Source organism: Amblyraja radiata, unplaced genomic scaffold (genome assembly GCF_010909765.2).
Source record: "Amblyraja radiata isolate CabotCenter1 unplaced genomic scaffold, sAmbRad1.1.pri S43, whole genome shotgun sequence".
NCBI lineage: Eukaryota > Metazoa > Chordata > Chondrichthyes > Rajiformes > Rajidae > Amblyraja > Amblyraja radiata.
Window position 1 is genome coordinate 3,719,452 of NW_022630150.1, and position 27,996 is coordinate 3,747,447.

The window sequence follows — 27,996 nt, forward strand, 5'->3', positions numbered from 1 at the left end:
TATTTAAGAGGGAGTTAGATGTGGCCCTTGTGGCTAAATGGATCAGGGGGTATGGAGAGAAGGCAGGGATGGGATACTGAGTTGGATGATCAGCCATGATCATATTGAATGGCGGTGCAGGCTCGAAGGGCCGAATGGCCTCTACTCCTGCACCTATTTTCTATGTTTCTATGTTTCACCGCTCTCCCCTTGGGACGTCTCCCCAGCTGTTCCAATCGGGATACAGTTACTCGGGCACGAAGGGTTAATCCTTCAGCTGGTGTCCAGCAGCCGGCTGGTGAAAACCTGGCACACTGACCGGCGACAAGAAAATCAACCCCTCGCCCGACAATCCACCCGCACACACTCGCTTAAGACAGCAGCCGATGGCCATGGCCTTGTTACTTCTCCTGCTCCTCTGTCTGGTCTCAGAAGGTAAGGACTCGGCTCCATTCTGTTGACAGAAGAAGGGGGGCTGATCGGGTGAGGGGTTTCTCTTGGGAAAGTTTGCTTCAGAAGTTTGAAGCAAACATCTATACTTAACAAGCCATTGTTAAGGGCTTGGGCACGCTAGAGGCAGGAAACATGTTCCCGATGTTGGGGGAGTCCAGAACCAGGGGCCACACACACACACACACAGTTTAAGAATAAGAAGTAAGCCATTTAGAACGGAGACGAGGAAACACTTTTTCACACAGAGAGTTGTCAGTCTGTGGAATTCTCTGCCTCGGAGGCCGGTTCTCTGGATGCTTTCAAGAGAGAGCTAGATAGGGCTCTTAAAGATAGCGGATATGGGGAGAAGGCAGGAACGGGGTACTGATTGGGGATGATCAGCCATGATCATATTGAATGGCGCTGCTGACTCGAAGGGCCGAATGGCCTCTACTCCTGCACCTATTGTCTATTGTCTATCTCGTTGCACATTTCTCTCCCCGAGGGGGGAAACACAGAATGGTGGATTTAAAAGGTCCCCGTCCGTTAGCAATGGAGCTGTCGGTCTGCGAGCCTATCGACGGTGTGGGGGCGGAAATGAACATTAAGTGTCGCGCGGCAATTCTCTCACAGAGAGAAAGAGGGAGAGAAAACAAATTACATGCACGGCAGCTGTGCAGCTGTGCAGTACAGTCACTGCTGTAGTGCAGGGAATGCGACAGACAATGTGTGTGGCACAGGGAGATCTATGTTATAGGAGTGATGTTGTCAAGCTGGGAAAGGGATTCAGGGAAGGTTTACGAGGATGTCTAGTCAAGTCAACGTTATTTGTCACATACACACGGACAAGATGTGCAGTCAAATGAAAGTGGCAATGCCTGCGGATTGTGCAAAAACTGCAGAACAGAACAGAACATGTTAGAAAAGATTTTTTTACAAAAGACACAACACAACAGTAAATTAGTCCCTGGTGAGATAAGAGTTTACAGTCCTGACGGCCTGTGGGAAGTAACTCCGTCTCATCCTCTCTGTTTTGACAGTGGAGGCGTTTGCAGCTGGAACAGTCCGTTGCTGGGGTGGAAGGGGTCCCCCATAATGTTGCTGGCTCTGGATCTGCACCTCCTGGTGTATAGGTCCTGCAGGGGGGGGGGGGGGGGGGGCGAGTGTAGCTCCCATAGTGCGTTCAGCTGTACGCACCACTCTCTGCAGAGCCTTCCTGTCCTGAGCAGAGATGGGGGGGGATTGAGGGGGGATCTTATAGAAACTTACAACATTCTTAAGGGGTTGGACAGGCTAGATGCAGGAAGATTGTTCCCGATGTCGGGGAAGTCCAGGACAAGGGGCCACACAGTTTAAGGATAAAGGGGAAATCCTTTAGGACTGAGATGAGAAAAACATTTTTCTTTTCACACAGAGAGTGGTGAATCTCTGGATCTCTCTGCCACAGAATGTAGTTGAGGCCAGTTCATTGGCTACATTTAAGAGGTAGTTAGATGTGGCCCTTGTGGCTAAAGGGATCAGGGGGTATGGAGAGAAGGCAGGTACAGGATACTGAGTTGGATGATCAGCCATGATCATATTGAAGGGCCGAATGGCCTACTCCTGCACCTATTTTCTATGTTCCCAAACCAGTGTTTGATATTGCCGGACAAGATGATTTCTACAGCCACACAGAGTAGAAGCACTGGAGGATCCTCAGACAGATGTTGCCAGGTCCCGAGGGCTGGAGCTGTAGGGAGAGGTTGAGCAGGCTAGGACTTTGTTGCTTGGAGCGCAGGAGGCTGAGGGGGTGACCTTATAGAGTAGGGGAATCGAGAACCAGAGGGGGAAACTTTTATGGGAACCTGAGGGGTAACTTTTTTACACAAAGTATGGTGGGTGTGTGGAACGAGCTGCTGGAGAAGGTAGTTGAGGCAGGTACTATCATAGAAACATAGAAACATAGAAATTAGGTGCAGGAGTAGGCCATTCGGCCCTTCGAGCCTGCACCGCCATTCAATATGATCATGGCTGATCATCCAACTCAGTATCCCGTACCTGCCTTCTCTCCATACCCTCTGATCCCCTTAGCAACAAGGGCCACATCTAACTCCCTCTTAAATATAGCCAATGAACTGGCCTCGACTACCCTCTGTGGCAGGGAGTTCCAGAGATTCACCACTCTCTGTGTGAAAAAAGTTCTTCTCATCTCGGTTTTAAAGGATTTCCCCCTTATCCTTAAGCTGTGACCCCTTGTCCTGGACTTCCCCAACATCGGGAGCAATCTTCCTGCATCTAGCCTGTCCAACCCCTCATGACATTCAAGAGACATTTGGACAGGTACATGGATAGCACAGGTTTAGGGGGATATGGGCCAAGCTGGGGCAATTGGGGGCTAGTGTAGATGGGGCACGTTGGTCAGCATGGGCAAGTTTATTTCCACTGACTGGTCAGCGAACAACAAAAGCCTTTCACTGTACCTCGGTACACGTGACATTAAACTCAACTGAACGGGACTCCACGTGGCGGTTTTTTCCACGTGGCGATTTTTTTCGGCGACTGCCGGCGTTATATCAGGGTCGCCAAAAGATTTTGAACGTTTCAAAATCCAGCGGCAACAAGAAAAATGTTGCGACACTTGAGGAAACACCGCAAGTCAATACGCCATCACGCCGCGTCACCGGCGCGTCACGCCGCGACTTTTTCGGTGACCCGACTCGTCAGTCAATGATGCCGGCAATCGCCGAAAAAAATCACCGTGGGACAGGCTTTCAGAGTTAAAATTACAAAAGGACTGGACAAGCTAGAAACATAGAAAATAGGTGTGGGAGGAGGCCATTCGGCCCTTCGAGCCAGCACCGCCATTCATTGTGATCGTGGCTGATCGTCCCCTATCAATAACCCGTGCCTGCCTTCTCCCCATATCCCTTGACTCCACTAGCCCCTAGAGCTCTATCTAACTCATCTATAAATCTATCCAGTGATATGGATGCAGGAAAAATGTTCCCAATGTTGGGCGAGTCCAGAACCAGGGGCCACACACAGTCTTAGAATAAAGGGGGGAGGCCATTTAAGACTGAGGTGAGAAAAAAAAATTTCACCCAGAGAGTTGTGTGAATTTGTGGAATTCCCTGCCACAGAGGGCAGTGGAGGCCAAGTCCTTCGATGGATTTAAGAGAGAGTTAGATAGAGCTCTAGGGGCTAGTGGAGTCAAAGGGATATGGGGTTGAAGGCAGGCACGGGTTATTGATAGGGGACGATCAGCCATGATCACAATGAATGGCGGGTGCTGGCTCAAAGGGCCGAATGGCCTACTCCTGCACCTATTTTCTATGTTTTCCAAGCTCATCCCTACTGAGGCAATGCGTGAGCCATTCCCAGCTAATATTAAATCTAACTGATATTAGTCTATTTTTATGTTCAACTCTATTTAAATCCGAATGAGGAACACACAACAAATATAGCCCTGCGAATATTAACAAACAAGTATCACCTTTCTGAGGATCACAGAGCCAGAGACTAAGGCCAAATCGTAACCCGACCATCTAAAAAGTAGATAGAGACAAAAAGCTGGAGTATAACTCAGCGGGACAGGCAGCATCTCTGGATAGAAGGAATGGGTGATGTTTCGGGTCGAGACCCTTCTTCCATAGATGCTGCCTGTCCCGCTGAGTTACACCAGCATTTTGTGTCTATCTTCGGTTTAAACCAGCACCTTCCTACACAGGAACTGCAGATGCTGGTTCACATCGAAGATAGCAAAGTCTGAAGAGGGTCTCGACCCGAAAAGGTCACCTATTCCTTCTCTCCAGAGATGCTGCCTGTCCCGCTGAGTTACTCCAGCATTTTGTATCTAAGTTCATATCTACCAATGATTAGCTAATTTCAATGTGATGTTTGAGAGATAATGATTAGATGCTGGGCTTGGAGCTGGATTCTCCTGTAGAATCCAAATTCCACGATGACTCAATGCATGTTTGTCTGGACTGTAGCCAAGGCTCTGATGTGCCCCAGTAAATCAACACCAGACCTGGCACCTGAGCAGTTCATATCACTGTCACATTCTTGTTCACTTAATGGTTCATAAGTACGGGCTACATATAACCATATAACAATTACAGCACGGAAACAGGCCATCCCGGCCCTACAAGTCCGCGCCGAACAATTTTTTTCCCTTAGTCCCACCTGCCTGCACTCATACCATAACCCTCCATTCCCTTCTCATCCATATGCCTATCCAATTTATTCTTAAATGATACCAACGAACCTGCCGCCACCACTTCCCCTGGAAGCTCATTCCACACCGCTACCACTCTCTGAGTAAAGAAGTTCCCCCTCATGTTACCCCTAAACTTCTGTCCCTTAATTCTGAAGTCATGTCCTCTTGTTTGAATCTTCCCTATTCTCAAAGGGAAAAGCTTGATCACATCAACTCTGTCTATCCCTCTCATCATTTTAAAGACCTCTATCAAGTCCCCCCTTAACCTTCTGCGCTCCAGAGAATAAAGACCTAACTTATTCAACCTATCTCTGTAACTTAGTTGTTGAAACCCAGGCAACATTCTAGTAAATCTCCTCTGTACTCTCTCTATTTTGTTGACATCCTTCCTATAATTGGGTGACCAAAATTGTACACCATACTCCAGATTTGGTCTCACCTATGCCTTGTACAATTTTAATATTACATCCCAGCTTCTATACTCAATGCTCTGATTTATAAAGGCTAGCATACCAAAAGCTTTCTTTACCACCCTATCTATATGAGATTCCACCTTCAAGGAACTATGCACGGTTATTCCCAGATCCCTCTGTTCAACTGTATTCTTCAATTCCCTACCATTTATCATGTACGCCCTATTTTGATTTGTCCTGCCAAGGTGTAACACCTCACATTTATCAGCATTAAACTCCATCTGCCATCTTTCAGCCCATTTTTCCAAATGGCCTAAATCACTCTGTAGACTTTGGAAATCCTCTTCATTATCCACAACACCCCCTATCTTGGTATCATCTGCATACTTACTAATCCAATTTACCACCCCTTCATCCAGATCATTGATGTACATGACAAACAACAAAGGACCCAACACAAATCCCTGAGGCACCCCACTAGTCACCTGCCTCCAACCCGACAAACAGCCATCCACCATTACCCTCTGGCTTCTCCCATTCAGCCACTGCTGAATCCATCTTGCTATTCCTGCATTTATACCCAACAGTTTAACCTTCTTAACCAACCTTCCATGAGGAACCTTGTCAAAGGCCTTACTAAAGTCCATATAGACAACATCCACTGCTTTACCCTCGTCAATTTCCCTAATAACCTCTTCAAAAAATTCAAGAAGATTAGTCAAACATGACCTTCCAGGCACAAATCCATGTTGACTGTTCCTAATCAGACCCTGTTTATCCAGATGCTTATATATATTATCTTTAAGTATCTTTTCCATTAATTTGCCCACCACTGAAGTCAAACTAACAGGTCTACACCCGTAGAGTTGCTGCCTCACAGCGCCACAGACCCGGGTTCGATCCCGACTACGGGCGCTGTCCGCACGGATATTGTACCTTCTCCCCGTGGCCTTTCTCCACGATCTCCGCTTCCCTCCCACACTCCAATGACGTACAAGTTTGCAGGTGAATTGGCTTGGTTTAATTGCAAATTGTCCCAGTGTGCAGGGATCGCTGGTCGACGTGGACTCGGTGGGCCGAAGGGCCTGTTTCTGCACTGTTTTTCTGAACTAAACTAACCCTAAAGTCATTATAGCAGAATTGGACCATTCGGCCCATCGAGTCTACTCTACCATTCAATCATGACTGATCTATCTTTCTGTCTCAATCCCATTATCTTACCTCCCTCCTCCCCATAACCTTTGACACCGTTTCAAGGTTAATTCCCGGGATGGCGGGACTGTCATATGCTGAGATAATGGAGCGGCTGGGCTTGTACACTCTGGAGTTCAGAGGGATGAGAGGGTATCTCATTGAAACATATAAGATTGTTAAGGGTTTGGACACGCTAGAGGCAGGAAACATGTTCCCGATGTTGGGGGAGTCCAGAACCAGAGGGCCACACACACAGTTTAAGAATAAGGGGTAAGCCATTTAGAATGGGGACGAGGAAACACTTTTTCTCACAGAGAGTTGTGAGTCTGTGGAATTCTCTGCCTCAGAAGGGCGGTGGAGGCTGGTTCTCTGGATGCTTTCATTTTTAAAACATTTTTTTTTTTTATCTGAAGCAAACATATTATGGTAAAAACATTTCATGTATATCAGTCGTACATTATTAATATTATCAGTTGTGGATTGATTCTGCTTCTAGTTTTTTTTTTATAGATAGGGAGTAAGAGATGCTTTCAAGAGAGAGCTAGATAGGGCTCTTAAAAATAGCGGAGTCAGGGAATATGGGGAGAAGGCAGGAATGGGGTACAGATTGGGGATGATCGGCCATGATCACATTGAATGGCGGTGCTGACTCGAAGGGCCGAATGGCCTCTACTCCTGCACCTATTGTCTATTGTCACTAATCAATCATTTGTCAATCTCCGTTTTAAAAATACCGAATGACTTGGCCTCCATTGCCGTCTGTCGTAACAAAATTCCACAGATTCATCACCCTCTGACTAATGAAACCTTCCTTTTATTCTGGTTTAATTACCTGACACGACTTGAAACCTGGATGATTGATCTGGAGCGAGAGTTCAATAATCTGAGTTTATATGCAATAAAGTAAACAGTGTTGATAACGTTGGCCTTGAACCTATCGATAAACCGTTGTATTTTCAATACACACTGTGTAACTAAGTGACTTCAGCAGAACCAGTAAACAAGACATTTGATTCAGGGTTTAAAATGAAAGATCCACCGGGTGGCGCATTAATGGGAGTCTCGCCTACAGTCGGTCTGTCCTTTTCATCTTTTATTTTTATTATCTTTAGTGTGTTTTAAAAGTTTGTGTTAATGTTTTCTGGTTTGTTTTATGTGGGATAGTGTGCAATAGTGTTAGTGCATGGGTAATCACTGGTCGGTGCGGACTCGATGGGCCTGTTCCCAAGCTTTATCTCTGAAACCTAACATAAAGTCTAATGCCCCTGTCCCACTTAGGAAACCTGAACGGAAACCTCTGGAGACTTTGCGCCCCACCCAAGGCTTCCGTACGGTTCCCGGAGGTTTTTGTCAGTCTCCCTACCTGCAACCTCCGGCAACCACCTGCAACCTCCGGGAACCGCACGGAAATCTTGGGTGGGGTTTCTCCAGAGGTTTCCGTTCAAGTTTCCTAAGTGGGACAGGGGCATAACAATATGCAGTCCAAGGTACCATTTAACCCAGTTAAATCATGTTGTCAAACATTGAGTGATAGAATTTGAAGAGACAAAAGCATTCAAAAGCATTCAAACTTATAGAAACTTACAAAATTCTTAAGGGGTTGGACAGGCCAGATGCAGGAAGATTGCTCCCGATGTTGGGGAAGTCCAGGACAAGGGGTCACAGCTTAAGGATAAGGGGGAAATCCTTTAAAACCGAGATGAGAAGAACTTTTTTCACACAGAGAGTGGTGAATCTCTGGAACTCCCTGCCACAGAGGGTAGTCGAGGCCAGTTCATTGGCTATATTTAAGAGGGAGTTAGATGTGGCCCTTGTGGCTAAAGGGATCAGGGGGTATGGAGAGAAGGCAGGTACGGGATACTGAGTTGGATGATCAGCCATGATCATATTGAATGGCGGTGCAGGCTCGAAGGGCCGAATGGCCTCTACTCCTGCACCTATTGTCTATGTTTCTATGTTTCTAAACAATTGCAAGTGCAAGGTTTTGTAATTATTTTAGTTTATAGAAATATAGACAATAGGTGCAGGAGTAGGTCATTCGGCCCTTCAAGCCAGCACCGCCATTCAATGTGATCATGGCCGATCATTCACAATCAGTACCCCGTTCCTGCCTTCTCCCCATATCCCCTGACTCCGCTATCTTTAAGAGCCCTATCTAGCTCTCTCTTGAAAGTGTCCAGAGAACCGGCCTCCACCGCCCTCTGAGGCAGAGAATTCCACAGACTCACAACAACTCTCTGTGAGAAAAAGTGTTTCCTCGTCTCCGTTCTAAATGGCTTATCCCTTATTCTTAAACTGTGTGTGTGTGGCCCCTGGTTCTGGTTTCTAGTTCTGGGAGTGATTGGGGTGAGACTGGTCCTTGATGATGCTGTTGGCCTTGACGAGGCAGCGTGAGGCGTAGATGGAGTCAATGGTAGGGAGGATGGTTTGCGCGATGGTCTGGGCTGCGCCCACAGCTCACTTGCTATTTCTTGCGTTCGATCTTGTGCACAAAGGGCAAGGTACTACAGATACTAATGAATCATACTTCATTTACAGCTAGCTCCAATCTGGAAGGAAAGCTTTTTGAGAGCTTGTTAGCCAACTATGATAAACGGATCCGCCCAGCAGAAAACCTGGGAGACATCAATGATGTGACTCTGAAACTTACACTGACTAATCTCATCTCACTGGTAAGGAAATCCAAACCAAAAACATCACAATTTGATACAGTAATCTATGTATAGTGGACCATGAGTGGGGAGGGGGGAGGGGTGGGGGGGTTGGCATTGTTAAGTAGCAGAAACAAACAACTGCAGTTGCTGGTTGAAACACAAAAAGACACAGAGTGCTGGAGTAACTCAGCGGGTCAGGCAGCATCTGTGGAGAACATGGACAGGTGACGTTTCACAGAGTGCTGGAGTAACTCAGCGGGTCAGGCAGCATCTGTGGAGAACATGGATAGGTGACGTTTCACAGAGTGCTGGAGTAACTCAGCGGGTCAGGCAGCATCTGTGGAGAACATGGATAGGTGACGTTTCACAGAGTGCTGGAGTAACTCAGCGGGTCAGGCAGCATCTGTGGAGAACCATGGACAGGTGACGTTTCACAGAGTGCTGGAGTAACTCAGCAGGTCAGGCATGCAGCATCTGTGGAGAACATGGACAGGTGACGTTTCACAGAGTGCTGGAGTAACTCAGCAGGTCAGGCATGCAGCATCTGTGGAGAACATGGACAGGTGACGTTTCACAGAGTGCTGGAGTAACTCAGCGGGTCAGGCAGCATCTGTGGAGAACATGGACAGGTGACGTTTCACAGAGTGCTGGAGTAACTCAGCGGGTCAGGCAGCATCTGTGGAGAACATGGATAGGTGACGTTTCGGGGGGACACTCTTCAGATGGAATGACAATATAACCTGCCTCTATCATCTGTTTCTTCCCAATCAGAATGAAAAGGAGGAAGTACTTACTACGAATGTCTGGTTTGAATTAGTAAGTATTATATCGCTTACAGTTTTTACACTATGCTACATATCTGCCTCAACTTCACTCAGCTTTCTCCCCAGTTTAGTTTGATTTGTAGACATAGTGTTGAAACAGGCTCTTCGGCCCATTGAGTCCATGCTGACCACTAACCACCCGTTCACTAGTTCGATCCCACACTCAGGGCAATTTACAGAATCCAATTAACGTACAAACCTGCACGTCTTTGGGATGTGGGAGGAAACCGGAGCACTAAGTTTCCCAATATTTGTCACGTGTCTTTCTCCGGGCGTTCCGGTTTCCCACAGCATTCCAAAGACGTGGCTCAATTGGCTTCTGTAAATTGTCCTCTGTGTGTGGGATTGAACCGGTGTACGAAAGGCTGATCGCTGGTCAGCATGGACTCGACGGGCCGAAGGGCCTGGTTCCATGCTGCGTGTGACTGAGGAGTGAATGAATAATGCGATGTAAAGCGCCTTGAGTATTAGAAAGGCGCTATATAAATCCCATCCATTATTATTATTATTATTATCTGTAAATCTAAAGCTAAAGTTCTTTAAGTAAGTAAGTTTATTGGCCAAGTATTCACATACAAGGAATTTGCCTTGGTGCTCCGCCCACAAGTGTCAACATGACATACAATGACAGTTACGAATGACTCAGAAAACACTAAACATTAATAATAATATGTCAATATTAGTCACTGGAGTTTAGAAGGATGAGGGGATATCTTATAGAAACATATAAAATTATAAAAGGACTGGACAAGCTAGATGCAGGAAAAAATGTTCCCAAACGTTGGGCGAGTCCAGAACCAGGGGCCACACACGGTCTTAGAATAAAGGGGAGGTCATTTAAGACTGAGGTGAGAAAAAACTTTTTCACCCAGAGAGTTGTGTGAATCTGTGGAATTCCCTGCCACAGAGGGCAGTGGAGGCCAAGTCACTGGATGGATTTAAGAGAGAGTTAGATAGAGCTCTAGGGGCTAGTGGAGTCAGGGGATATGGGGAGAAGGCAGGCACGGGTTATTGATTTGGGACGATCAGCCATGATCACAATGAATGGCGGTGCTGGCTCGAAGGGCCGAATGGCCTCCTCGTGCACCTATTTTCTATGTTTCTATGTCAGGTCAAGTCTGTAGTTGTCTGCACAAGTGTGGATCATGTGTAGACAGAGGAGATGAGTGTAACTTGGCTTCATGCTGGGTCGGAGGTGTTCGTTCCTTGTTCTATGTCCTCCCATGAGTCGATGGGAATAGTGTGCATCATTATGCGGCTGTGAATTTTCTTTCCTCCACCAGCAATGGGTAGATTATCGCCTTTCCTGGAACGAGTCTGAATACGAAGGGATAGATCTGCTCAGGATTCCATCTGGGTTGCTGTGGCTCCCTGACATAGTCCTTGAGAACAAGTGAGTACCATAGCTCAGTGCTGCCGTCGCACAGACTGTGATCGCGGTCACCGAGCAAACCTCTACCCAATGTGTCATGCGTACTCTGCGCAATTTTGGGCCCCGTATCTGAGGAAGGGTGTGTTACATAGAAACATCGCAAATAGGTGCAGGAGTAGGCCATTCAGCCCTTCGAGCCTGCACCGCCATTCAATATGATCATGGCTGATCATCCAACTCAGTATCCTGTACCTGCCTTCTCTCTATACCCCCCTGATTCCTTTAGCCCCAAGGGCCACATCTAACTCCCTCTTAAATATAGCCAATGAACTGTGGCCTCAACTACCTTCTGTGGCAGAGAATTCCACAGATTCACCACTCTCTGTGTAAAAAATGATTTTCTCATCTCGGTCCTAAAAGACTTCCCCCTTATCCTTAAATTAAATTTCTTTATTTATATAAATTAAATTTCTTTATTTATATAGCACATTTTTAGTCAACTTGCATTGACCCCAAAGTGCTTCACATAATTACATTCACACACACAGGCAAAGGTGGGTGAAGTGTCTTGCCCAAGGACACAACGACAGTATGCATCCCAAGCGGGATTCGAACCAGCTACCTTCCGGTTGCCAGCCGAACACTTAGCCCATTGTGCCATCTGCCGTCCGCAAAGTTAGCCCGCAAATCTGCCTTAGCCCACAGTTAAACTGTGTGACCCCTTGTTCTGGACTTCCCCAACATCGGGAACAATCTTCCTGCATCTAGCCTGTCCAACCCCTTAAGAATTTTGTAAGTTTCTAAAAGATCCCCCCTCAATCTTCTAAATTCTAGCGAGTACAAGCCGAGTCTATCCAGTCTTTCTTCATATGAAAGTCCTGCCATCTCAGGAGTCAGTCTGGTGAACCTTCTCTGTACTCCCTCTATGGCAAGAAGGTGTTGTTGTGGGAAGGAATGGCAGATGATGGTTTAAACCGAAGATAGACACAAAATGCTGGAGTAACTCTGCGGGACTCTGGATAGAAGGAATGGGTGGCGTTTCGGGTCTGAAGAAGGGTCTCGGCCCGAAACGTCACCCATTCCTTCTCTCCAGAGATGCTGCCTGTCCCGCTGAGTTACTCCAGCATTTTGTGACTATCTGTGGATGTACTAGTGTGGGGAGAGTGTCCAATGGACGTTTATGAGAATAACCCCAGGAATTATTGGGGTTAACATATGATGAGCTCTGGGCCTGTACTCGCTGGAGTTTAGAAGGATGAGGGAGGACCTCATTGAAACTTATCAAATAGTGAAAGGCCTGGGTCGAGCGGATGTGGAGAGGATGTTTCCACTAGTGGGAGAGTACAGAACCAGAGGCTGTCGCATCAGAATAAAAGGATGTAACTTTAGAAAGGGGAGGAGGAGGAACTTCTTTAGTCAGAGGGCGGTGAATCTGTGGAATTAATGGCTGTGAAGGCCAAGTCAGTGGGTATTTTTAAAGCGCAGATTGACAGACTCATGATTAGTAAGTGTCAGAGGTTATGGGGAGAAGGCAGGAGAATGGGGTTGAGAGGGAAAGATCGATCAGCCACGATTGAATGGTGGAGTAGACTTGTTGGCCCGAATGGCCTAACTCTGCTCCTAATCTGAGGAAGGACATTCTTGCTATTGGGGGAGTGCAGCGTAGGTTTACAAGGTTAATTCCCTGGATAGCGGGACTGTCATATGCTGAGAGAATGGAGCAGCTGGGCTTGTACACTCTGGAGTTTAGAAGGATGAGAGGGCATCTCATTGAAACATTTTTGTCAAGGGCTTGGACACGCTAGAGGCAGGAAACATGTTCCTGATGTTGAGGGAGTCCAGAACCAGGGGCCACAGTTTAAGAATAAGGACAGAGACGAGGAGTCTGTGGTGCAAACTCCGTACAGACAGCGCCCGTAGTCGGGATTGAACCCGGGTCTCCGGCACTGCATTGGCTGTAAGGCAGCGACTCTACCGCTGCGCCACCGTGCCACTCTGCCAGCTCTTTGTTTTATTGCATAAGGCTCTCAGATTGCAATTGTGGGCACCACACTTCCTCGGCACTATTATCCAGTCGCTCACTCGTGTGAAGTGCAACAGATTGTGCAGTGCTCTGATTCTTGGGTTTACTCTCTCCTTTCCCCAGTGTTGACGGCCAGTTTGAGGTCGCTTACTATGCCAACGTACTGGTCTACAGTAGTGGCAGCATGTACTGGCTGCCACCCGCTATATATCGAAGCGCCTGTCCTATTGCTGTGACTTACTTCCCTTTCGACTGGCAGAATTGTTCACTTGTATTCAGGTAAGTGGCTGAGATGTACTGTGGAACTGGGAGCAGTTGAGCAGCGGAAATAGCACAGACTCACTCTCTATCTCACTCTTTGCTTGTACTTGTACCTTCCGAAGAGTCCACCAGGGACTATACTTAAAGTCGGACAATTTTATACTGGACAATATATATTTTTTAAACAATTAGCCTGGTTCTGGACTCTCTCAACATCGGGAACATGTTTCCTGCCTCTAGCGTGTCCAAGCCCTTAACGATCTTATATGTTTCAATTACATCCCCTCTCATAGAAACATAGAAACATAGAAATTAGGTGCAGGAGTAGGCCATTCGGCCCTTCGAGCCTGCACCGCCATTCAATATGATCATGGCTGATCATCCAACTCAGTATCCTGTACCTGCCTTCTCTCCATAACCTCTGATCCCCTTAGCCACAAGGGCCACATCTAACTCCCTCTTAAATATAGCCAATGAACTGGCCTCGACTACCCTCTGTGGCAGGGAGTTCCAGAGATTCACCACTCTCTGTGTGAAAAAAGTTCTTCTCATCTCGGTTTTAAAGGATTTCCCCCTTATCCTTAAGCTGTGACCCCTTGTCCTGGACTTCCCCAACATCGGGAGCAATCTTCCTGCATCTAGCCTGTCCAACCCCTTAAGAATTTTGTAAGTTTCTATAAGATCCCCTCTCAATCTCCTAAATTCTAGAGAGTATAAACCAAGTCTATCCAGTCTTTCTTCATAAGACAGTCGACATCCCAGGAATCAGTCTGGTGAACCTTCTCTGCACTCCCTCTATGGCAATAATGTCCTTCCTCAGATTTGGAGACCAAAACTGTACGCAATACTCCAGGTGTGGTCTCACCAAGACCCTGTACAACTGCAGTAGAACCTCCCTGCTCATATACTCAAATCCTATACTCTCATCCTTCTAACTAATGTCACAACCTTATGGGACATCCTTGAGGAGGATTAAATAACCTTCCAACTGAAAGATGATCTGCCAGCCCCGGTTAGTAATATGGGAATCAGGGAAGTGTTGAGATTCTATTTCATTCAGTGGAAGTAGCGAGGGCGGGAGGTTGCTATAAATGCCTCCGAGCTGCATGCCACATCCGTCAACTCACTGGGCAGTCAGTCGGAGGCACACAGATAGGTCAGTGGTGTTTGAACAACTGCCAACGTTTCTAATTTGACATGCATCAGGCCTTCAACAGCTGCTGAAGGAGGAGCCAGTCAGAGTTTAACTCTTTTCCACCGATGACTGATCCCGGGATGGCGGGACTGTCATATGCTGAGAGAATGGAGCGGCTGGGCTTGTACACTCTGGAGTTTAGAAGGATGAGAAGGGATCTCATTGAAACAAACAAGATTATTAAGGGTTTGGACACGCTGGAGGCAGGAAACATGTTCCCGATGTTGGGGGAGTCCAGAACCAGGGGCCACACACACAGTTTAAGAATAAGGGGTCGGCCATTTAGAACGGAGACGAGGAAACACTTTTTCTCACAGAGATGTGAGTCTGTGGAATTCTCTGCCTCAGAGGGCGGTGGAGGCAGGTTCTCTGGATGCTTCCATTTAAAAAAATATATATATTTTTACTAGAAACAATCACATATTATGGTAAAAACATTTCATGTATATCAGTCGTACATTATTAATATTATCAGTTGTGGATTGATTCTGCTTCTAGTTTTTTCTATAGATAGGGAGTAAGTGATGCTTTCAAGAGAGAGCTAGATAGGGCTCTTAAAGATAGCGGAGACAGGGGATATGGGGAGAAGGCAGGAACGGGGCACTGATTGTGGATGTCTAATGTATGAATTTAACACATGTGTCCGGCCCGTTCCTGTTGCTTGTGTGCAACAGAACACAGACAAGAAAGTCGTCTAGTCAAGAGAGTTTATTGTCATGTGTCCCTGATAGGACAATGAAATTCTTGCTTTGCTTCAGCACAACAGAACATAGTAGGCATGAATACAGAACAGATCAGTGTGTCCATATACCATTGTATAAATATATACACACATCAATAAATAAGCCGATAAAGTGCAAATAAACAGATAATGATCTATTAATGTTCAGAGATTTGTTTCAGTTGAGTTTAATAGCCTGATGGCTGTGGGGAAGTAGCTATTCCTGAACCTGGTTGCAGTCTTCAGGCTCCTGTACCTTCTACCTGAAGGTAGCGGGGAGATGAGTGTGTGGCCAGGATGGTGTGGGTCCTTGATGATGCTGCCAGCCCTTTTGAGGCAGCGACTGCGGTAGATCCCCTCGATGGTAGGGAGGTCAGAGCCGATGATGGACTGGGCAGAGCTTTCAGGAAACGGAGCTTTCAAATAAAACCAAATTGACGGAGAAATCATCACTGTTTGCTTTTCAGGTCCCAAACCTACAATGCACGTGAGGTCAAGTTGGATCTATCGGAGGAGAAAGGGCAGTTGGTTGAGTGGATCCACACCGATCCTGGAGACTTCACTGGTACATCATGGCTTTGTGCCTTTGGTTATTCACATTTTTTTTTCCTTCAATATATATTTTATTGGAAGCAATTGTACAAAAAAACTTGAAAAATGTTACAACTCTGTGCACAGCTTCAATTTTAACATTTTTTCAAACCAAACGTTAAATTAACAAGAGAAGTGAGAGAAGAAAAAGAAGGAAAGAAAGAGGAGATATGTCCGTCGGCCCATCCATGCGCCCGCTCACCCAGCCCTACGATCAGTTTCGGATTTACATAGAAACATAGAAATTAGGTGCAGGAGTAGGCCATTCGGCCCTTCGAGCCTGCACCGCCATTCAATATGATCATGGCTGATCATCCAACTCAGTATCCCATCCCTGCCTTCTCTCCATACCCTCTGATCCCCTTAGCCACAAGGGCCACATCTAACTCCCTCTTAAATATAGCCAATGAACTGTGGCCTCAACTACCCTCTGTGGCAGAGAGTTCCAGAGATTCACCACTCTCTGTGTGAAAAAAGTCCTTCTAATCTCGGTTTTAAAGGATTTCCCCCTTATCCTTAAGCTGTGACCCCTTGTCCTGGACTTCCCCAACATCAGGAGCAATCTTCCTGCATCTAGCCTGTCCAACCCCTTAAGAATTTTGTAAGTTTCTATAAGATCCCCTCTCAATCTCCTAAATTCTAGAGAGTATAAACCAAGTCTATCCAGTCTTTCTTCATAAGACAGTCCTGACATCCCACGAATCAGTCTGGTGAACCTTCTCTGCACTCCCTCTATGGCAATAATGTCCTTCCTCAGATTTGGAGACCAAAACTGTACGCAATACTCCAGGTGTGGTCTCACCAAGACCCTGTACAACTGCAGTAGAACCTCCCTGCTCCTATACTCAAATCCTTTTGCTATGAAAGCTAACATACCATTCGCTTTCTTCACTGCCTGCTGCACCTGCATGCCCACTTTCAATGACTGGTGTACCATGACACCCAGGTCTCGCTGCATCTCCCCTTTTCCTAGTCGGCCACCATTTAGATAATAGTCTGCTTTCCTGTTTTTGCCACCAAAATGGATAACCTCACATTTATCCACATTATACTGCATCTGCCAAACATTTGCCCACTCACCCAGCCTATCCAAGTCACCTTGCAGTCTCCTAGCATCCTCCTCACAGCTAACACTGCCCCCCAGCTTAGTGTCATCCGCAAACTTGGAGATATTGCCTTCAATTCCCTCATCCAGATCATTAATATATATTGTAAATAGCTGGGGTCCCAGCACTGAGCCTTGCGGTACCCCACTAGTCACTGCCTGTGTTCAACCGTTGTGTTGGTCAAGGAATTCAATAAAAGGAGACTATATTTTTAGAAATAGTTCGGGTTTATCATTCAAGACAAACCTAGGTTTACAGGGTTAATTCCCGGGGTGGCAGGACTGTCATATGCTGAGAGAATGGAGCGGCTGGGCTTGTACCCTCTGGAGTTTAGAAGGACGAGAGGGGATCTCATTGAAACATATAAGATTGTTAAGGGTTTGGGCACGCTAGAGGCAGGAAACATGTTCCCGATGTTGGGGGAGTCCAGAACCAGGGGCCACAGATTAAGAATAAGGGGTAAGCCATTTAGAACGGAGACGAGGAAACACTTTTTCTCACAGAGAGTGGTGAGTTTCTGGAATTCTCTGCCTCAGAGGGCAGTGGAGGCCGGTTCTCTGGATGCTTTCAAGAGAGAGGTAGATAGGGCTCTCAAAAATAGCGGAGTCAGGGGATATGGGGAGAAGGCAGGAACGGGGTACTGATTGTGGATGATCAGCCATGATCACATTGAATGGCGGTGCTGGCTCGAAGGGCCGAATGGCCTCTACTCCTGCACCTATTGTCTATTGTCTAAACCTAATTCTCTCTAGATGTAGTGTATCTGTCATTTCCGTAATCCACATCTTCACTGAAGGGACTGTTGTTTAAGAGAGAGTTAGATAGAGCTCTAGGGGCTAGTGGAATCAAGGGATATGGGGAGAAGGCAGGCATGATCAGCCATGATCACAATGAATGGCGTGCCGGCTCGAAGGGCCGAATGGCCTCCTCCTGCACCTACGTCCTATGTTTCTATCCCAAAGACGTGCCGGGTTGTAGGTCAATTGGCCTCTGTAAATTGCCCCCTAATGTCTAGTATGAACGGGTGATTGGTGATTGGCGCGGATTCGGTGGCGTGCAGGGCCAGTCTCCGCGCTGTATCTCTAAAACCGAAACTAAAACAATAACGTTTTTCCTGTCACTAGAGAATGGCGAGTGGTCGATAAAACACAAGCCTGCCAAGAAGAATATCAACTGGCAGTTCACGAAGGATGACATCGAGTACCAGGAGATCATCTTCTTCCTGATAATTCAGAGGAAGCCGCTGTTCTACGTCATCAACATTATTGCCCCCTGTATCCTCATCTCTTCACTGGTGGTCCTTGTCTACTTCCTGCCTGCACAAGGTAAGTCAAGGATTCCAAGGTTGTAGGCTGCAACCTTCCCTCCATTGATGAACTGTACACTGCAAGGGCCAGGAAGCGAGCGGGCAAGATCATCTCTGACCCCTCTCACCCTGGCCACAAACTCTTTGAATCACTTCCCTCTGGAAGACTGTCAAAGCTGTCACAGCCGGACATAAAAACAGCATGTTTCCACGAGTAGTAGCTCTACTCAATAACCAAAAATCTGTAGCCTCCTTTTGCACTGGTATTTTATTTAATTCGCATGTTTAATCGATAATGTTTTATTATTAATGTTTAATGTATCATGTGTCATTCCTAACTGTCACTGTATGTCATGTTGTCACCTGTGGGCGGAGCACCAAGGCAAATTCCTTGTATGTGAATATTTGGCCAATAAACGTATTCATTCATTCATTCATTCATTCATTCATTCATTCATTCACGTCAACCGATGTACAAATGGTGTAGCAATTTGTGCGTTGGCCTCGCAAGTATTGCATCTGCTTTTGATTCTAACTTTGGGCGCTGTTGTCTGAGATTTGGTCACTCACCACTCAGACTGCACGCGTTTCCCTTTCCCAGGCGCTGTATCGCTGCTGGCAAATTCATATCACTGCACCTTCGGGTGCAAGTGACGAATAAAATTGACTGACTTTGACAAAGAATCAAAAGTTGGACACTACTTCCAAAGCGATCTCACCAAGATCTCCAATCTTAGCATGACCCTCTTACTTTTGTGACCCTACACCCAATTAATAATGTACCACTTGAATCGCCAATTGCATGCAGTTCCTGCATATTTATGTTAAATAAGTAAATCATATTGCTTGCTCCTAATTTCATTTTCTTTTTTTTTCTCCGTCCTGAAGCTGGGGGTCAAAAATGCACCCTTTCTGTATCTGTTCTTCTGGCACAAACTATCTTTCTGTTCTTGATTGCACAGAAAGTTCCGGAGACATCATTAAATGTCCCGCTCATTACAAAGTAAGTGACCTATGCCTGCCTCAGTTTTCCTGTTGGACGATGATAATAAGAAACCTATTGTGTAAGAAAGAACTGCAGATGCTGGAAAAATCGAAGGTGGACAAAAACGCTGGAGAAACTCAGCCGGTGAGGTAGCATCTATGGAGCGACTGACCATAAGAAACCTACTTAATAGACAATAGATAATAGGTGCAGGAGTAGGCCATTCGGCCCTTTGAGCTAGCACCGCCATTCAATGTGATCATGGCTGATCATCCCCAATCAGTGCCCCGTTCCTGCCTTCTCCCCATATCCCCTGACTCCGCTATCTTTAAGAGCCCTATCTAGCTCTCTCTTGAAAGTATCCAGAGAACCGGCCTCCACCGCCCTCTGAGGCATTACTTATTACCGAACTGAAACACAAGGTAGACAAAAGTGCTGGAGAAACTCAGCTGGTGAGGCAGCATCTAAGGAGCGAAGGAAATAGGCGACGTTTCGGGTCGAGACACTTCTTCAGACTGATGTGAGGGTATGGGGTGGGGGGCATTCTCTGCTCCATAGATGCTGCCTCACCCGCTGAGTCTGAAGAAGGGTTTCAACCCGAAACGTTGCCCATTTCCTTCGCTCCATAGACGCTGCCTCACCCGCTGAGTTTCTCCAGCATTTTTGTCGATCTTCCATAACATATCCCTTTTGGAGATTTCGAGCTGCTGTTATTACTACAGGTGTTAATGCAGGGAAAGATAGCTGCAGTTTCCATTGCCTAACTTTTAACAATCTATTAATAACATCAACTGTGTATGTTAACGCACACTGGAAAAGAGCAGCTGATCCCAGCTGGGCCATTAGTGTCATCCTCAGCTTAGTCCTATAAGCTGGTTAATGATAATTCACTGGTCAATGGTTCCTCATTACCACGTGCACAGATGTACAGTCAAATTCTTTCTTGTGCATTCAGTTCAGTAAAGTATTGCCAAGCCAATCTGTGGGAGAGCTATGCGATACATCCACAAATGGGTGATCACCACTCCTATACTTAGATGCTGCTGAGCGGTGTTAATTTGGGAATGGGGTTAAGGGGGAAGAAGAACTACACAGGTTTGATTTCTCTCTTAGACAATAGACAATAGGTACAGGAGTAGGCCATTCGGCCCTTCAAGCCAACACCGTCATTCAGTGTGATCATGGCTGATCATCCCCAATCAGTACACCATTCCTGACTTCTCCCCCATATCCCCTGACTCCGTTATCTTTAAGAGCCCTATCTAGCTCTCTCTTGATAGTATCTAGAGAACCGGTCCAGCAGCAACCGCCCACGGATCTGCCATCTTAGTAACCACTCTGCAGGGGCTGTGAGACTCTAGTGCGTGGAGGGACTGGGCTCTGTGGGGTGAGTCCTGGCCGGGATCCTCCTGCGTCTCACCAGGTTCAAGGCCTGTATGTGCGCTGCACCTCTTCCTCCTCCTCCGAGCATTTCATTCTCGCCTGATGGATTTTTAGGCCATGGTGGTTCATTAGGCCTTTCGGTAACTTTATTGGTGTCTTTCTCACGAAAGACACAGACTGGGGTGCTAACCTAGCCTGTCCCGAGTGCCGACCTTCTGTGCTGTAAATAATCACCTAAGTGGGACAGGCATTGCTCTTGTTCTTCTCAAGCAGATCATTGATATAGATTGTGAATAATTGTGGCATGCCGGACTCAGAACGCTATGTTAAATGTTATGAATATTGACAACATTTTCAGGGCAACGTTTTCACTCCCTTAACTGGAATGTGTTGGCAGAGGATATAGAAATATATAAAATAGGTGCAGGAGTAGGCCATTCGGCCCTTCGAGCCAGCACCGCCATTCATTGTGATCATGGCTGATCGTCCCCAATCAATAACCCGTGCCTGCCTCCTCCCCATATCCCTTGACTCCACTAGCCCCTAGAGCTCTATCTAACTCTCTCTTAAATCCATCCAGTGATTTGGCCTCCACTGCCCTATGTGGCAGGGAATTCCATAAATTCACAACTCTCTGGGTGAAAAAGTTTTTTCTCACCTCAGTCTTAAATGACCTCACCTTTATTCTAAGACTGTGTGTGGCCCCCTAGTTCTGGACTTGCCCAACATTGGGGAAATTTTTCCTGCATCTAGCTTGTCCAGTCCTTTTATAATTTTATATGTTTCTATAAGAACCCCCCCCCTCATCCTTCTAAACTCCACTATATACAAGCCTAGTCTTTTCAATCTTTCCTCATATGACAGTCCCGCCATCCCAGAGATGTAGACGCAGTTACGATTCTGACTTTTTAAAGGGTTAGAGAACCACGGGACAAATGCAAGGGAATGGGACTAGCCCAGTACGCCATCTTGGTCGACGTGGACAAGGTGAGCCGATGGTCGACAAAAATGCTGGAGAAACTCAGCGGGTGAGGCAGCATCTATGGAGCGAAGGAATAGGCAACATTTCGGGTCAAGGCCCATCTTCAGACTGATGTGAGGGGGGGGCGGGAAGAAGAAAGGAAGAGGCGGAGACCGTCGGCTGTGGGAGAGTTGGGAAGGGGAGGGGAAGGAGGGAGAAAGCAAGGACTACCTGAAATTGGAGAAGTCAACGTTCATACCGCTGGGGTGTAAACTACCCAAGGGAAATATGAGGTGCTGCTCCTCCGATTTGTGGTGGGACTCACTCTGACAGTGGAGGAGGCCCAGGGCAGAAAGGTCGGATTCGGAATGGGAGGGGGTGTTGAAGTGCTGAGATCAGGTTGGGTTAGTGCGAACTGTCCGGAGGTGTTAGGCGAAGCGATCGCCAAGCCTGCGATTGGTCTCACCGACGTATCGCAGATGACACCTAGGTAGGCCGAAGGGCCTGTTTACGTGCTGTGCGGCTCTGACTCTGTGCTCTTGGTTTCACTGCAGATATTTAATATTTGCGATGATCGTATCAACGTTGATCGTAATGAATTGCGTCATCGTCTTAAATGTCTCCCTAAGGACCCCCAACACCCACGGCTTGTCGCAGAAGATCAAACACGTAAGTGATCCTGACATTATACCCCATGGAATTATCAGAGGTGGGTTTTTTCAAATCTTCCCATGAGTATTGTGTAATCTGGAGTATTGTGTACAGTTTTGGTCTCCTAATTTGGGGAAGGACTTCCTTGTGATTGAGGCAGTGCAGTGTAGGTTTACCAGACTGATCCCTGGGATGGCAGAACTGTCATATGAGGAAAGATTGAAAAGATTAGGCTTGTATTCACTGGAGTTTCGAAGGATGAGGGGAAGGGATCTTATAGAAACATAGAAAATTATAAAAGGACTGGACAAGCTAGATGCAGGAAAAAATTTCCCAATGTTGGGCGAGTCCAGAACCAGGGGCCACACAGTCTTAGAATAAAGGGGAGGTCATTTAAGACTGAGGTGAGGTAATTTAAAACTTTTTCACTCAGAGAGTTGTGAATTTGTGGAATTCCTTGCCACAGAGGGCAGTGGAGGCCAAGTCACTGGATGGATTTAAGAGAGAGTTAGATAGAGCTCTAGGGGCTAGTGGAGTCAAGCGATATGGGGAGAAGGCAGGCACGGGTTATTGATTGGGGACGATCAGCCATGATCACAATGAATGGCGGTGCTGGCTCGAAGGGCCGAATGGCCTCCTCCTGCACCTATTTTCTATGTTTCTATGAGTGTTCATTGTGTCTCTGGATTCATTCTGTCAAGGACACTTGACCCAACCGTGGGCGTGGGTTGAGGGACAGAATCTGTCGGCAAAGGTTAGGCTTAGGTTCATTCTTGTCACGTGTAGTGAGGTACAGTGAAAAGCGTTGGTTTGCATGCTAGCCAAACAGATGATATATAGTTCAGAAGGTGGACAAAAATGCTGGAGAAACTCAGCGGATGAGGCAGCATCTATGGAGTGAAGGAATAGGCGAGACCCTTCTTCAGACCAGACCCAAAACGAAGCCTATTCCTTTGCTCCATAGATGCTGCCTCACCCGCTGAGTTTCTCCAGCATTATTGTCTACCTTCGATTAGGTCGTAGCGGGCCGTGATGCTAGTCGTAGGTACTCGTGGCATCAAGAAGGTCGGGGCATTTTTCTAGCGTGATGAAAAATGTCCATGAGTAAAAAAGGTCGTGAATTAGGTCATGAAACATAGAAACATAGAAAATAGGTGCAGGAGTAGGCCATTCGGCCCTTCGAGCCTGCACCGCCATTCAATATGATCATGGCTGATCATCCAAGTCAGTATCCCATCCCTACCTTCTCTCCATACCCCCTGATCCCTTTAGCCACAAGAGCCACATCTAACTCCCTCTTAAATATAGCCAATGAACTGTGGCCTCAACTACCTTCTGTGGCAGAGAGTTCCACAGATTCACCACTCTCTGTGTAAAAAATGATTTTCTCATCTTGTTCCTAAAAGACTTACCTCTTATCCTTAAACTGTGACCCCTAGTTCTGGACTTCCCCAACATCGGGAACAATCTTCCTGCATCTAGCCTGTCCAACCCCTTAAGAATTTTGTAAGTTTCTATAAGATCCCCCCTCAATCTTCTAAATTCTAGCGTGTACAAGCCGAGTCTATCCAGTCTTTCATCATATGAAAGTCCAGACATCCCAGGAATCAGTCTGGTGAACCTTCTCTGTACTCCCTTCTATGGCAAGAATGTCTTTCCTCAGATTAGGAGACCAAAACTGTACGCAATACTCCAGGTGTGGTCTCACCAAGACCCTGTACAACTGCAGTAGAACCTCCCTGCTCTTATACTCAAATCCTTTTGCTATGAATGCTAACATACCATTTGCTTTCTTCACTGCCTGCTGCATGAAAGTGGGACAGGCCCTTTAGCATGCCACAGTGTTGTATGTTGAGAGAGAAGACTGAGTGTGAGGAAATTAGATTGCCAGGGATGTTGTTGGCGCTTGAAGGCGTTTGAATGTGGTCAATATGGCATGTGGACAACTCTGATCGTCAGATCAATGTCAAAGAACTTCATGCTATGGTTACAGGTGTTCCTGGAGTTGCTGCCCCAGTACCTGGGAATGCACTTAGAGTCTTCCGAGGATTCCTGGGACAAGCCCCAGCCGAGACGCAGAAGTTCCTTCGGGATCATGATCAAAGCGGAGGAATACATTGTCAAGAAGCCAAGGAGTGAGCTGATGTTTGAACAACAGAGAGACAGACACGGTTTAAAGAGAATAAACAAGATGATAGCAGGTGAGAGGTTCGTGGGTTTGGATGACATTAAATTATTCAGCCGACAGACTCTTCTCTAATATTTGTTGATCTGATTTCATTGGGATATGGAGAAGCTTGTGTGGTCCTGAGATCCTGAGAGCGATGCCGTCTGGAGCTATGCTCCTGGTAGGGCCACCCATGGCAGTAAGGTCGAGGGGGAGGTCTCAGACAAAGAGCAATCCAACCGAGACCTCAACGGTGGAACAGGCGGAGGACGATGGCTGACCTTAGTGGAGCGTCACAACGGCTGGGAAGGCGGATGAAGGCTGCAGCAGGAAAGGGTCTCCGGTCGTCTTGGACTCCATGCCACTAGATCCTGACCCAGGTCTGTCAAGGACCATGGCTCCCTAAGTTAAACAAAGTCACGCACAGGCGTCCTCCATATAGGAATAGCACACTGGAGCCACCCTTGGTCAGCCATGACTGAAGAGGGTCTAAGAAGAAGATGGACATCATTGGCAAAACCAGTCTCTTTCCTGAGGTTATGCTTTTAGGAGATGCTGCAGAAACATCATGAATGACTTGTACATTACTTTCTAGATGAGACACTGTCAAACCATGATAAATGGTGCAGATCAAGTGGACAGCTTTGCCCCGGATGTTGCTGACTTTTGCCTGATACTGGAGCTCTTTTACCATGTACTAGTAATTAACCATCTGCCGGAGGAGGTAGTTGAGGCAGGAAGTAACGTTCCGTTTAAGAGACATTTCGACAGGTGCATAGATAGGTAGACAAAAACGGTGGAGAAACTCAGCGGGTGAGGCAGCATTTATGGAGCGAAGGACTAGGTGACGTTTCGGGTCCTGAAGAAGGGTCTCCAACCGAAATGTCACCTATTCCTTCGCCCCAGAGATGCCGCCTCACCCGCTGAGTTTCTCCAGCATTTTTGTCTACCTTCGATTTTTCAAGCATCTGCAGTTCTTTCTTAAATGGGGACATAGATAGGATAGACCGGCGGGGACTTTAAATCTTCGACCGCCGGCCTGCGGCCTACACCAAACTGAAGCCGCGGTCTCCGGTGGGGAGGCACCGATTCCGGACTTACCTGGACTTTGTTTACTCATCAGGATGCCCCCAGCGGCGACTGCGGAGGGTTGAGGTGCCGACCACGGGGAAAATGGAGGAGGACTGGCCAATTTTTGTGCCTTCCACCACAGTGATGAATGCTGTGCTGGATGTTTGTGTTAAATTTTTTTGTTGCGTTTTTGTGTGTTCTTTATCATTGTATTGCTGCTGACAAATTCATTTCACTTGCACTTTATGTGCAAGTGACGAATAAAACTGATTGATTGACTGATTGATAGGTTTAGAGTGATACGGGCCAATTGTGGTTGGGGGGCCAATTGGTTGGTGTGGGCAAGTTGCGCTGAAGGGCCCGTTTCCACGCTATATGACTCTAACGATGCTTATATTTCCACATCACTCCAACACAGATATCGATATTGGAACAACAGTTGACCTCTACAAAAATCTGGCACACTTCTCCCCAGAGATAAAATCCTGTGTTGATGCCTGCAACTTTATTGCCAAAAGCAGCAAAGAACAGAATGATTTTGGCACTGTGAGTATGCGCATAGACGCAGAAGGGTCACTCCGATGTAACTGTGTCATTGTGGGACAAGTTCCTCCCCAGACATATGGAAGCAAAGTCCACACTTATGTTCTGAGTGCGATGTACACTCTGGAGTTTAGAAGGATGAGAGGGGATTTTATGAAAACATATCAGATTATTAAGGGTTTGGACACGCTAGAGGCAGGAAACATATTCCCGATGTTGGGGGAGTCCAGAACCAGGGGCCACACAGTTTAAGAATAAGGGGTAAGCCATTTAGAACGGAGACGCGGAAACACTTTTTCACACAGAGAGTTGTGAGTCTGTGGAATTCTCTACCTCGGTGGAGGCCGGTTCTCATGATACTTTCAAGAGAGAGCTAGATAGGGCTCTTAAAGATAGCGGAGTCACGGGGATATGGAGAGAAGGCAGGAACGGGTTACTGAATGGGGATGATCAGCCATGATCACATTGAATGGCGGTGCTGGCTCGAAGGGCCGAATGGCCTACTCCTGCACCTTTTGTCTATTGATGCTGGCCAGAGACCCCGGTTTAGATCCCGACTACAGGTGATGTCTGTACGGAGTTTGCACGTTCTCCCCGTGACCGCAAGGATTTTCTCCGAGATCTTTGGTTTCCTCTCACACTCCAAAGACGTGCGCTCATGTAGGTTAATTGTCTTGGTGTATGCGCAAGTTGTCCCTAGTGTGTGCGGGATAGTGTTAATGTGCGGGGATCGCTGGTCGGCGCGGACGCGGTGGGCCGAATGGCCTGTTTCCGCGCTGTATCTCTAAAAAAACAATGCCAATTTTTTTTTTTTCGTGCGTTTAGGAAAACGAAAACTGGATTCTGATTGGAAAAGTCATTGACAAGGCTTGTTTCTGGATTGCCCTTCTTCTGTTCACCATGGGCACAGTGACAATCTTCCTCACAGGGCACTTCAACCAAGCACCAGACTTCCCCTTCATTGGAGACTCCAGGAAATATGCACCGGAATAGAGTACTTTACCCATCTCCCTCCTAATCACTATTTAGCTCCAGAAACATTTTGATGCATGAAGTCACGCAACACACAAACCAGCCCTTCCGCCAATCTCGTCCATGCCGACCGACTAAAGTGCCCCCGACTCATCACCCACACCAAATCCTGGCATCACATCACTCCAGTCCTCAAAAAACTTCACTGGCTTCCCATCTCCCACCGGATCACCTACAAAATCCTGGTCCTCACCTACAAAGCCCTCCACCATCTGGACCCCCCATATCTCATTGACCTCCTCTCCCCCTACCAACCCTCACGGTCCCTCAGATCCACATCAGCCGGTCTCCTCTCCATCCACAAGTCCAACCTCTGCAGTTTTGGGGACAGAGCCTTCTCCAGGGCAGCTCCCAGGCTCTGGAACTCCCTCCCCCAACTGATCCGCAATTCCGTGTCCCTCCCCATCTTCCAGTCCCGCCTCAAGACCCATCTCTTCACCTCTGCCTATCCTTAGCCCCACGTCCCCGTCCCTTTTCATCTGTGCATTAATTGCCTCATGCTGTGTTTTGTATTGAATTCTGTCTTTACTTTGTGTACTAGTCATGTCTCTACTATTTATTTCATTCCCCTTACATGTTTTTCCTATACATGTTCAATTTTTGTAAGGTGTCCTTGAGACTCTTGAAAGGCGCCCATAAATAAAATGTATTATTATTATTATTATCTAAGCTAGTCCCATTTGCTTGCGTTTGGTCCATATACATCGAAAGCTTTCCTGTCTATGTACCTGTCTTTCAAATGTTGTTATTGTCTCAACTATTTCATCTGGCAGCTCATTCTATCGCCCTTTGCGTGATTCGCATTCTGTTTTAAAATATTTAAAAATAAATTAGTAACTCCTGCATCTGTTCATCAGCGGTAAGCGACAAGGCTTCCAGACTGGGTTTTAGAAAGTAAATCTCCAGATAACACTTTTTCTCACAGAGAGTGGCG

General features: G+C 46.8%; 1 protein-coding gene across 1 annotated transcript; it reads left to right on the forward strand.

Annotated features, from left to right (window-relative positions):
* Positions 1-261: 261 nt before the first annotated feature.
* LOC116969427 (acetylcholine receptor subunit gamma-like) lies at positions 262-27,785 on the forward strand. Its single transcript, XM_033016313.1, has 13 exons — positions 262-414; positions 8,755-8,888; positions 9,642-9,686; positions 10,978-11,087; positions 13,213-13,368; positions 15,734-15,831; positions 18,088-18,288; positions 19,158-19,272; positions 22,153-22,267; positions 24,243-24,450; positions 25,906-26,033; positions 26,856-27,148; positions 27,726-27,785. The coding sequence occupies exons 1-12, from the start codon at positions 366-368 to the stop codon at positions 27,021-27,023; spliced, it is 1,527 nt and encodes a 508-aa protein (XP_032872204.1). The 5' UTR covers positions 262-365; the 3' UTR covers positions 27,024-27,148; positions 27,726-27,785.
* The last annotated feature ends 211 nt before the right edge of the window (positions 27,786-27,996 follow it).

Coding starts and splice junctions, on each gene's coding strand:
- LOC116969427 (XM_033016313.1), top strand. CDS start 366: ATGGCCATGGCCTTGTTACTTCTCCTGCTCCTCTGTCTGGTCTCAGAA. Junction 11,088..13,212: donor GACATAGTCCTTGAGAACAA/GTGAGTACCATA, acceptor TCCTTTCCCCAG/TGTTGACGGCCAGTTTGAGG. Junction 13,369..15,733: donor AATTGTTCACTTGTATTCAG/GTAAGTGGCTGA, acceptor TTTGCTTTTCAG/GTCCCAAACCTACAATGCAC.